The following is a 12,748-nucleotide window of genomic DNA, read 5'->3' as shown; positions in this document are numbered from 1 at the left end:
GACCATAAATTTCCTCACTAAAAGGGCTTCAATGAAAGTGCTGAACAAAGACTCGCAATGAGGCCATTATGTTACCACTTCAGTGATTAAATGAGAGGATAAACAGCATGTCTGGCACAACGGATCACAGCAGTTGGCCAGTATTACTATACTGAATGAGTAAGGTGCCCTTTTGTATAAAGTATTTCATAATAATGAGTAAGAAATTATAATTGTGAGTCGTACTCCAAACATACTCATACATGAAGTCCCATATATTCACAGTCATACACAATATGCACAAAAGTACAGATAAATAAATACACAAATGCACCAACGCACCAAGTTCAATGTCCTGATCGTCAGTAAGGATTAGAATGATGTTTGGGCGAACATTTCGGCGGTCCCTCTGAAGACGTGACCTCAGCTTCTTGCCCGAGAGGTACATGGTTCCATCCGAGGGCCAGAGGAATGTGAGGATGAAGACAAGGAGAAGGGTGGCTGGTGTCCACCCCACTGCCATGGCTTTAACTCTTCCAGTCTTTACCTCCCAAATTAGTTATAGTACAGTATACTCTTCCCAACCTGTTTGGGGAGAACAAAGCAAGAATGTATTATAGTGGTTTTATATCTAAAACTAAAATATAAAAAATTACAGTAAATGAAAATAAAAAACACAATTTAAAAAATAAAATAATAAATAAATAAATAACACTCCATAAATTATTTTATTTATTTACAGAGTTGTAACATAAACTACGAGAAACAAAATAATTGCACAATATAGTTTATAAGTACTATTTGGTGATTTCTGATATAATTCATAAAAAATATCAATACAGTACAAAAAACATATTTAATAAAGTAATGTATACAAAAATAATAAATTAATCATTTTAATTATTTTAAATTTAGTTTTAAGAACTTGAAGCAGATCATTAACAATTCTCTGTGAAATAAACATGGTAAAATATGCAAGAATAATAAATTAACAGTTTTTATGAACTATCATGAATATTCAGGTTTATTCGATGACATTACATTTTAGTAATTTGTGTGGAAACTGAATCCATGACCTTGGGGTTGCTAGCAGCATGCTTCCCATTTGTGCACAGCATATCATGTATGATCTATTCAAAGATTCTTTTAAAAATTATTTTTAGATTACTTTAATTCAAATTGACATTCACTGACAGCAACATTATACATTGTCATAAATACACACACACACACACATACACACCCTTCTTAAATTACCCTCTGCTTTCCTCCTTTGGGCTTTTGGTCATCACTGACAGTGAGCAGCCGAGGAGCTCGTCCATATAAAATGATCTTATTTATGATGCTCTGCATTAATTAATCATTAATGATCCATAAAGACCAAGTCGGTGCTGATGTGTAACGATCGTCTTGGTTGAACAAATTGCAGCTGTTGAGGATGCTAATGACAGTGGGCTGCATGCCAAAAGATAACCGAGAGAGGGTGAATGATACAGGCCAGAGGTTAGTGGAGGAAAGGCCTGCTATTAGAGAAGACAGTTGGGTACTAATGGATTGGAAGAGTAGGGTATGTGAGGCCTGGTTCAAATTTGTTATGGTTGCAAATTTATAAATGTGTCGATGCATGTTTATGCAAATTCTTCAGAAAAGCGTTTATGATGAAAAATTTGTGTAGAAAAGAAAATGGTTTTAGCAAGTTAAAGGGATAAGTCAGAAAAAAATACAAATTCTTTAAAATGACACACCACAAGCCTGTATGAGTTTCTTTCTTCAGCAGAACACAGCAGATATTATGAAGAATGTTGGTAACCACAGGCCTCCATTGACTTCCATTGTATGGACACAAAACCATTATATTTTGATATTTCTCAAAATATATTTTTTGTGTTCCACAGAAAAAAAGAGTGATACAGGTTTTGAATGATATGCGAGTGAATACATGTTGTTGGAATTTTTATTTTTGGGTGAACTTTTCTTTTAGCATGTCCCATGTGACTTATGACTGCATTCACTAAGAGACCACATGCAACTTAACTTTGTAAATAAAACATAACTTTTAAAAACTAATTTATTCACACTGCAGGATTTTAAAATCACTGCACAAAATTGTAAATGTAACATTACTACCACACACAAAAGAAGACGTCAGTCAAAAGTTTTATAACTGATAGTCAAATACAATAGAAGGATTTTGTAGGTTTTTATCAGAGAATTAACTCCACCACCAACTGTGAGCATTCAGCCGGAAAAATGAGCTCCTGTGTGTGTGTTTTAGAGACCACGGGACGCTCATCTCCCACAGTGCCGTCCCTGTGTGTTTTAGAGACCACGGGACGCTCATCTCCCACAGTGCCGTCCCTTGAAACACAACTTGGCATGGGAGCCACAGCATCCTTCTAAAGGAGCTCCACACTCTCCTACTTAAAGCTATGTTGGGGTGTATAAATTATTAATATCCACACATGTATATCAACAGAAATGTCACCTTCAGACACAACTTCTAAGATCTAAAATTCTTCCTATTCTCCTCAGTCTTCTTACCTCAGTGCTTTGGAAGAAACAGTTAATTTTGGCACCCTGCTGTCCTCACGCCAAAGGTGATAACACACTGTTTACCCTCCTGCTGGACAAACTAAATGGCCAATTGTTCCAAAAGATATGCTTTGACGGTCTCTAACTGTTCATCCCTGGACTGTGTCATCTGAACAAATCCAATTTTAAGTGTCCCGTATCTTTGCTATGCTCTGGTCCCCGTGCACGCTGTCTTTCTCCAACCATCTCCTTCTCTCGTAACACTCACACACAGCTGCTTTCAGTCCATGTTAAGTCCTGCTCTTTTCTCTGTCTTTGTTCTGTCTCAGGGGAATGGATGAGGTCTGACCTTGGGGGTCTCCTGTTTTAAATTCTCTTGGCTGCTCTGTTCTCCCCAGAACCCCCCCCCATACCCCACTCTTATTGCTGGCAATTGATAACAACAACAGCTTGAGAGCTTGAGAAAGTGTTAAATCTTAAATCTTAAACAGGATATGCTTTTGTCTAGAAATGAAATGTTAATATTGTGCTAATAACTATGATGTACCAATACAAGAGATGGGAGTTACATTTCAAGCAATTGCCTGTGTTTTTTGAAACTCATCATTTAGAATCTCATTTTCTACCAGTGAGAATAATTTATGACAAGGAGGCTTGAGGTAGGAAGGTACGCCGTATCAGACATTCTATATCAAAACACTGAACCGTGTGCCAGTGGAAACTTTTGTACAGAGATTCTATTATTGCTGTTGTCAGCGTTTTGTACAACTTGCATTGCAAATTGGGGTAACATGATTCTACGGCTATGTTAAGGTGGCAATCAATGCTCAGTTCTGTCTGTCTGTCTATCCTCTTAAGAAAAGGGTGCTTCATGATGCCATAGAACCAATTTGGCTATGGTTCCATAAATAACCTTTAAAGGGATAGTTCGCCCAAAAATGAAAATTCTGTCATCATTAACTCACCATGTTGTCATTTATCCATCCATCCAGACCAGAAAAATTCAGAACAGAAAAAAGCAACAAATGTCAAAATGTTTAATGTTTGTACATTGCTTCAACTCATTTAATAAGTTCAATAACAAACATTTGATAAATTACAGCAACTCACCGCTGGTCAAAATTTAAAGTAGCAAGTTGAAATGACTGCTAAAGCCAATTTGATTGCAAAAAAATGTACATTGTATGTAAACATTGACTCACACTAATGTCATTGGACATTGGCTCATTTGGCCTATTAAAGCCCCCTACTTTCATGCCCAACTCTTCTCAAGTACCACCATCACCATCCGTCCACTTCCTGCACACATAACTCTGCTGGCACGACCTGAGGAATGTGCGTCCACCCTCCAATTCAGTATACAAACTTCCCAAAGTCTCCTCGAATTTGCCAACAGCAGCTAGTATTCAGATGCAAATGCTGTGACAAGCCTCTTTCACGGTGAAGACCTTTATCTGCCAGTAAATTTGAAGTGGGGTGGGGGGGTATGTGGATTCTCCAGTTGAATACTGTACATCAGACACTTTGTGAAAGACTACGGCAGAAAGGAATTGGTCAACCCCCGTGTCCATCACTCCTTATTTGTTCTCAACATTCCAGAGTGGAACCTATGTGCCATGACACCTACAACAATTGATACGAGTTTTAATAATGCCGCGAGGAGTTGCAGAGGCGTTTTGCTCGAGCAATATCGAACGTACAATTATCGAGAGCAAATGGTGTTTTCTGCCTGGGTCAGCGGTTTGTGAACAGCGCACTTGAACTAGAATCTAGAAAAGCTGCATGTCAGCACTACTACAACACAGAGAGCCTCTAAATCCTACACTTAAACTAATTAGACTGCTGTGTGTCAACATGTCAAGTCCTGTAATCGCATCTGACGCGAAAGCCTAGGGGAACCTCACAGTGACGTGACCCATGCCACTGAGAGCAAATGAGAAAATAACACATCCTTATATCAAAGCACAGAGACTGGAGATTTAATTGTGAAGACACTGACGGTTTTTGAAGTCGTCCCATTTTTCCAGCTGATGAAAAACTCACATACTAAGAAAAGTTTTGCATTTTCATATCTGTGAAATATGAAAGCGTGTTTTAAAACTCCACCGCTTCATTAATCCAGCAAAAGTTCAGCTTCTTTGAACTCCTCGGCTTCAAACAACACCAAAGAAAGGTCAGAATAAGCTTTAATCATCATACTATTTCGCTTGTTATCTCAATGATTGGCCAATAATGAACAGATGAAAGCAGTATGTCTCGCTGAAGACAAATGACACTGATAAATACAGAATTTTCAACCAAGAACAAAGGGAGATGGAGCTACAAAACAAGTTTGTCTACTACAAAGATAAGGCAAAAAAAATTGTTTTGCTTATTGCACAAAAGAGATAAGTTTGATTAAATCCATTTTGTGGACAAAACGCGTGCAAGGATAAAATTACTATCTGAAGAGCAATGAGATACTGTAAGCGTGATTCAGGTAGTAATATTCACTGTGCTATATATGCGGTGCTCTTGTCACAAGCAGAAGAATCCAGTTTCTGTCCTCAGTTTCCATCGGTAACCATATGGCATGCACTAGGCAAGCGTGGTGGTCCTGAGCCCTTTGGCCAATGGGGATTTGTGGGACGACCCTTGTGTAGTGAGGCCACTTACCGCCCTCCGTCTGCCCTGTGACAGAAGGACAGAGGGGCCCAGCGCTGATTTCATCCAGACCTTGGATAACAAGGTCTCAGATGGGAAAATCATATATTTCTGGTTAATGGTTAAAAGAAATATATATAATACCTAATGAGTTCCAAAGTAGAACACGAAAGGAGAAATTCATAAAAAGTTACAGTAACATGAAAATGAATAGTGACTGAGGTAACTGTCACGTTTGTGCTTCAGATGCACAGATGATTAAAGAGGGAGAGCAAATTTGAATACATCTTTGGTCCAACTCATATTATTTTAAGAAGATTTATTTACATGTCTTAACGGCGGAGTAACCGATTTCCGAATTGCGCTTTAGACAACTGAGTCGGGCCGAGTACCAAAACAACCTTGTAGCCAATCAGCAGTAAGGTGCACAGTGCACAGGACGGACATTAGCCGAGCAGAGCACTGACGAAAGCGAAAGATGGGGGTAGGGGTGTGTTTGTTTTGGTGATTTGAACATCAACAACGGCTAAGAGAAATCAGACACCCCGCCTTTAAAGGGACAGTTCACCCCAAAATAAAACTAATTCTGTCATCATAACAGATGTATACATTTCTTTGTTCTGATGAACACAAAAAAGGATATTTGGAAGAATGCTTGTAAACCAACAGTTCTTGGCCACAGAAAAAAAAGACAAGTCAATAGTTCCCCAGAACCGTTTGCTTTCCTACATTCTTCAAAATATATTCTTTTGTGTTCAACAAAACTTTACCAAATTTATAAAGCATTTTTTCCTACTATGGTAGTCATTGGCGGCCAAGTACTTGGTAACAAGCATTCTTCCAAAAATATTTTTCTGTGTTCATCGGAACAAATAAATGTATACAGATTTGGAACAACTTGAGTGCAAAATGTTCCTTTAATGCAGCAAAAACAGTTCACTAAGACCACCAAGGGTAGAGAAAATAATTTCAGAACCATGCTGTTCATCAAATTGTCATCACATTAAAACAATCAGCTCAAATAAAAGAAATTCCATTTAAAGACACAAATTAATTGTTGTAAATATCAATGCTATAATGCAGAATGGCACTTCAATACATGGAAATCAAATTAAGTTATATAGGGGGTCACTGCTGAATGTGATAACAGTTCACTCTCAATCAACTGTCAGAAAACATCAACCACTCTGGGCAAAAGTTTAAAGGATGCTCATGAGATCAAAGTGTGTCAATGTCTCTGTTTGTTTGAATTTACCAATTAGAATCAGCTTTCCCAACAATCTGCTTTCTACAAAGCCACAGGATGCTAGTTTACATTGTCATTCATATTCTTTTAATTACTTGCAATTTTTCTTGTCTCCTCCAAATGACTTGGGGAAGATGGGAAGGGTAATAGCCCCGATGATTACTAATGATGATTATAGACATTCTTGGTTTCTTATTTCTCTAAGTTGTCTCTGGTGAACTGAAAGAAGCAAATGGATGTTGTTCACACAGTGAATGGAGTGTTTTGTGCCTCAACCAGAAATAGCAAGTATTACTTTGTGTTTTAATAGAAAACAAAATGTATTGCAAAGACTAAAAATAAAATGAAACGAAAATATTCATTTATTTCATGTGTAATATTCTCTGTTGTCAATTTATGTGGTGCTTTGTTTAACTAAAGTTAACACTAAAACAAAATGGGAACTAGACTAAAAATTCCAAAAATACAAATTAAATAAGTAGCATTTTGTTGATAAATTGTTGATTCATGAAAATTTTAAACTAATCATAAATTGAAAAAATTGAATAAAAAACAAAACTCAAATAAAAGTCACATCTTAAAACTATAGCCCTGTATCAAAAACACAGCTCCCACAGTTTGCACACATCTTCAATGTTCCACCCACAAAGCAGCACTTGCGGCTCACAGCAGAAAGTGTAATTATCACATCCAGTGCCGGTGACCCCTGTGGTTTACAGCACATAAACATTAGCAATAATTCATTTGAGCTTCCCACCGTCAGTGTGGCCACTGTGGGGATCTTCTAATCTTCTACAGAGATCGTCCCTGGGGATGTGGAGCCGTTGGTATTTTTCGTTTCTGACTTTGCTCATTTTAATCCTCTTCTCTTTCTCCCTTCCTTCTCTTTGTGGTTAGATTAGAGAGCTTAGCAGTCGCCCCTTCCAACTCTATACATGTAACGGCCTTGGTTGCCAAAAACACACAAGGGCTTTAAGAACAGCATGGATGGGTGGGAACTTAAAAAAGGGACTTAGACAAGGTCCAATACCCAGCACACTGATCCGAGAAATATCAGCGTATCAGATATAAGTGTTTCAATTGTCAGTGGATTATTTAGGGCAAATGATAGTTAATAAAATATGATGGTTATGAAATACAAATCTTGGAACATTTAACACACTGCAGTGCATTAATAAAAAAAAATGCTTTTTTAGAACAGCACATCAAAGCAATGTTGAAAAGTGGACTTACAAATGCTCGAAGAAAGTAAATTGGAAATAAATAGGCACTTTTGCAGTTTGCGTCTTTTGACTTGACTTTTGACTTGAAATCATCAACATTTTCATTCTTCTCTACAGTACAAAATGTGTCTTTTTGGAATGCAATAACAGAAGGTTCATCTAATTTTGACAAACGAAAGGCATAACCAAGCACTGAGATAGGGGTCAACTGGTGGTGTACAGCCCATATTAACAACTTTCACAGCCATAACATTTTTTATTGTTACTGTATTCTCTCTCTCTCTCTCTCTCTCCATAAATTTCCATCCCTGCACTGGAAATAGTTGTTATTGTAGGATATTGCACCATCAGAGCAAAGTATTATAAATGGATTCCCTGGACGGCTCTTATCTCTAATCGTTTGTTTTCCCAGCACAGTGTGGACTCAATGTGTAATCCATATTAAAAGAGCTTTCACACCCACATAACCATAAACGAAATAAATCCACAGTCTCACACAAGTGCAAAAATGATCAATCATCTGGACAAAAGCATTAATTCTCATTCAAAATTAATTCTCAAAAAAAGGTGCTTCAAAATGTTTTTCGTTGCCATAGAAGAACCTTTTGGTTCCATAGAAGAACCTTTAACATCTGAAGAACATTTTCGGTTCTTTGTGGTGAAAAAAAAATTTTCAGATTAAAAAAGTAAGAAAGAGATAGTTCTTTAAAGAACCTTTGACTGAATGGTTCTTTGTGGAACCAAAAATGGTTCTTCTATGGCATCGCTGTGAAGAACCTTTTAAGCACCTATATTTTTAAGAGTGTAATACACCCTAGGATAAAATTCCAAATTTTAATTTATTCCGCATTTCTAGATGTATTGCCATTCCAGTCCAGTGTCTGTTAAATTTCAACAAAATTTAGGAGTGACAGTGACAGCATGACAAGACACATGAAAACAGTAATAATCAATTTATTAAAACTATTTTTTAACCTTTCTTAAATACATGTACAAATATTACTGTTGTATTGCTTAAAAGAGAATATGAACTTGATTTCTTTGCAGTGTTTGAGGTTTACATTTTTTTATATTTTTTAAAGTAAGTTATAAGTTATTTTGACCTGCAGTTATCATTTTCTGCAAATAAAAACAATATTTTTATTTGAAATTTGGGAGAAATATAGTTATTCACAGAATGAAACAAAAATGATCATTTTAACTAAATAGGCCTATAAATAGTAAATTCAGAAAAACTGAAAACAATTTTGAAATGGTCTTTTAATTTTTTCCGCGGCTGTATACTGAATTGACAATACATCATAATAAACTCATCCTGAATGGAATATGAACCAACTGTCCCAACTGATCTCCCAGTTTCAAGTTAGGACACAGGCCAGGACATGTAGGCCAGGCCACATTGTAAATATGAAGCATTAGCACCTGTTGATCCTAAACCCCTTTTTCATGCCAATTCATAATGGTCAAGGTGAAACTAGTGCCAAGAACCGAAGAAATCCAAAACACATGGTTGGTTTCCCAAAACAAGATCAATCAGTTTCCACATATTGTATATACATTAGCTAATACAGTACCTCATCATTTCCTAGTTTCTGGTTTACAATAGCATCTGTATCCCCTTTTAGTCACCAGCCATTTGGGTAATGGCCCTATCGTTGGTGTGTGTGCCTTTACCCTATGGCGAGACCGGACTCTCTAAACTACCCCTGTGATGATCGTAATCTGTAATCCATAAAAAAGACCCACAATTCCCATTGCCTTTCCCCGCCATTTACTTCCCTCATGATCACAATGGTCATTACATGCACAAATAGAGCAGCACAGGTGGTTACCACCACTAACTGAGAGGTTTGGGGCAAATCATCTGCTTGAAGGAGTTATGAGGAGGAAAGAGCAACACAAAGCTGAATGTAGTTGATGAGAGGCCAGGTCTGACCTAGCTTCCATAAAACAGGCCATAAATTGTGACGGTGAATGACTACATAGTGGCTTCGACATTAGGGTGACTGAATAGCAGGACTGGTTTTATAGCCTGGGCCATTCAGTTAATGACCCTGAACTCAACAACCTGATATGAATCTCTGGTCCGGTTCCCAGCATGAATGATGGCAACGATATAGAAGATTTGAGACTTGAATTTCACTCAGACAAATAGAGAAATTAGATTGTATTTTGAAACTAAAGAAAGCAATATAAAGGGTAATAGGAATTGTTCCCCTAGAATTGCCATCATGTTTTCCACAGGCTTCTAGTATGTTGTTAATCTCTATTTAAACCTATTAAAGTAATTAGCAAAGCAGCAGGAGAGTTGCCCATTTTGATAACTCTCAAAGGAAAAGGGCAATTATCAGGGTACAAGTATTTTCACTAGAGGAGAAAGATATATAGATGGTTCAGCAGATGACAAAGGATGCTGTGAGACAAAGGCTAACCGACTCAAGAGGGTTATTCACTTGTCCTTATACACACTGTCAAACATGTGCCGTACCTTTGTGTGTGGGCTGCCTGTTGGCACAATCTGGAGCCTCCATTGGGGCACCTTTTTTGAAAAAGCGGGCACCTCGCCCAATGTTGACAAAGCCAGCGTATCTCCTGCTGTCTGCTGCATAGAGTGAAAAGAATCAATTATCCCGGCACACTATTTTAATATCTGACTCCTAATTAGACTTCAGCCGAATATCCCTTGCGTATGATTTTTCATGTATATTATGGGGAATTTAAAAACTGACCCCAATAAGAAAATATATAATTCCACCAACCACAAAAGACAAAGTTTTCGTCAGCCAGTATTTAGGAATTCTATGTATACACGTTTCTGCAGGCAGGGATTATCAAATATATAATAACAGAATATAACCAAAGAATTTACGCAATCATGTGCAAGAAAGCAAAACTTCCAAGAAACCGAAAAGGAGGACATAAAAAAAGACTGTGTTCAAAAATGAAAGCGCTTCAGCGATGTCTTTGAAGAGTTTCTTTCCCTGTCTTCCAGGTCGAAGTGGATGTTTCATCTTGCTAAGCTTTTAGACACAAAAAATGTCTAAAAGGGGAACAGAAGTGGACTACATGTGTTTTTGTTTGAAGATGACTCAAACAGAATAACTGAATAGGTTCCTGGAACATTACTAAGAAATTACTTAGAAAACATGTTTGTTTGTACACAAGCAGTAACACAGTTTAATCCTGATGGACAGATCTGTCCATTCACAGAATTCATTAACATTACCCTGAATCTCTAGGGTGTGATCCATCAATGTTTCACCTTCGGATCAACATCACAGACGCTGATGTAATTACATTACAGAAGTGAAAGGCATTAGCCATTTATGATTATGTTTAGAAGTCATGTCTCATAAAAGTTTGATTTGAATCAGTAATTTTACTGTAATTTCACTATTTGACATGGCCTTAGATATTAAGGTTATATTTTTACAGAATGATCTTTACATTAGATAGCATGATTTTATGTAGAAAACCGTAAAAAATGGTTTTCACAGACATTGTAACATATTTACACATGAGATCACAGCATCCGGAGTTCTGACCCTGTTCTATTTATATGACTCTACGTTATTTTATATAAATAAGGACTCATATTGATTTGATGGGCAGAGATGGTCTTCAGTGTTGCTTCTTATGAGCACTGTGTATTGTTTACTGCACAGCTAACAGTGTAATGGCCTATTTGTTCAAGTCACAGCAGGATGCACAGCAATTTAAAACTAATAGAGCCTATTCTATTTCTGTTCTGCAGCAGTGCAAAATCCAGTCAGCAATCCAGTCCCACATCAGACTAAACCATGTTGCCACCCACAACCAATTACAGTTCAAATAACTATTGGACATTGAAGTTTTTGTTTGCGTTTCAGACTATCAATCACTGAATGTAAACCAATAATGTCATTAAACTAAGGGTAACTTAAAACTTATCAGTGCTATAGTTAAAGGGATGGGTCACCCAATACATAATTTTTTCACTCTCATGCGGTTCAATGTATGTAACTCGTTCTTCTGTGGAACACAAAGAAGATATTTTGAGAAATTGACTACCATTGACTACAATGGAAGTCAATGTGGCCAATGTTGTTTGGTTACCAACATTCTTCAAAATATCTTCTTTTGTGTTCTGCAAAAGAAAGAAACTCATATGGGTTTGGAATGACATTAGGGTGAGTAAATAATTCAATATTTTTTATTTTGGGTGAACTATCCCTTTAAGCCTTGTATCAAATGTTTTATTCCCCATTCACTGACCTGACAATTGAATTTAAACTGATTAACATCTGTGAACAGGAAAGGCTGTCACTTGGAGAATGTCTGACTCATATGGCCCATTTCAAGTAAACACTTTCCTTAAATGTAGGCCCTAAATCTTTCCCTCCAGAGACGCCATTTATTGTGATTCACTTAACAGCTGACACCTGCAGTCATCACTACACCATCACAGAGCCGCACATAACATTTACTGTTGTGATGATATCATAATACCAATCCAACACAGCAGTTTTTGTGTTAAGTGTTCAGAACTCAGTATTTCCTAACTTGACAGTCATCTGAAGTACTTGCTGGGAATACTGTGCATCAGTGGTCATTTAGCGGTGTAGTCCTAACAAAAAAGGGGTGTACTATAGGGATGTAACGATTCACTCAGCTCACGATACAATGTGATTCACGATTCTGATCTCACGATGCGATTTATTCACGATTTACTCACGATTTATTTTTACAAAATGAGTTGAAACAAATTAGAAATGAACAACTTACCTTGCATTATTTCTTAAATGCTTCACGTTTCTTTGTATAATAAAATTGTTTTATTTCAAATAACAAAACTAAACTGCAATTTTATAACAAATTAATAATAGAAAAAGTATCTTTAATATAAACAAACTAATACTGTCTGTGCTTTTCTTGGATTTTTTTGCATTTAAGAAATATCAGCATGTCCACGTTTAGGTTTGCAGTGAACATGGCGGCCCCTGCTGTTCAAAAAATGTATTGCGATTCAGTTCACACCTCAACCGATTTGAATCGTCACATATTATAATCGATTTTCAACTGGCTCACGGTGAATCGTTACATCCCTAGTGTACTATACTATACAACCATAACCCCGACCTCAAAT

The 12,748-nt window shown here is 37.0% G+C and overlaps 1 protein-coding gene across 5 annotated transcripts in view; it reads right to left on the bottom strand.

Moving 5' to 3' along the window:
- sulf2a (sulfatase 2a) overlaps positions 1–12,748 on the bottom strand; it is a 30,095-nt gene that overhangs the window by 8,579 nt on the left and 8,768 nt on the right. For all 5 annotated transcript variants that reach the window (XM_057362427.1, XM_057362431.1, XM_057362430.1 and 2 more), the window contains one exon: positions 322–564. In XM_057362427.1, the coding sequence (XP_057218410.1) occupies positions 322–502 (181 nt within the window). In that variant the 5' untranslated portion in view covers positions 503–564. The remainder of the gene's footprint in view (positions 1–321; positions 565–12,748) is intronic.

The sequence above is a fragment of the Triplophysa rosa genome, linkage group LG20 (assembly GCF_024868665.1).
Source record: "Triplophysa rosa linkage group LG20, Trosa_1v2, whole genome shotgun sequence".
NCBI classification, from domain to species: Eukaryota; Metazoa; Chordata; class Actinopteri; order Cypriniformes; family Nemacheilidae; genus Triplophysa; species Triplophysa rosa.
This window is presented reverse-complemented; position numbering and strand designations above follow the sequence as displayed.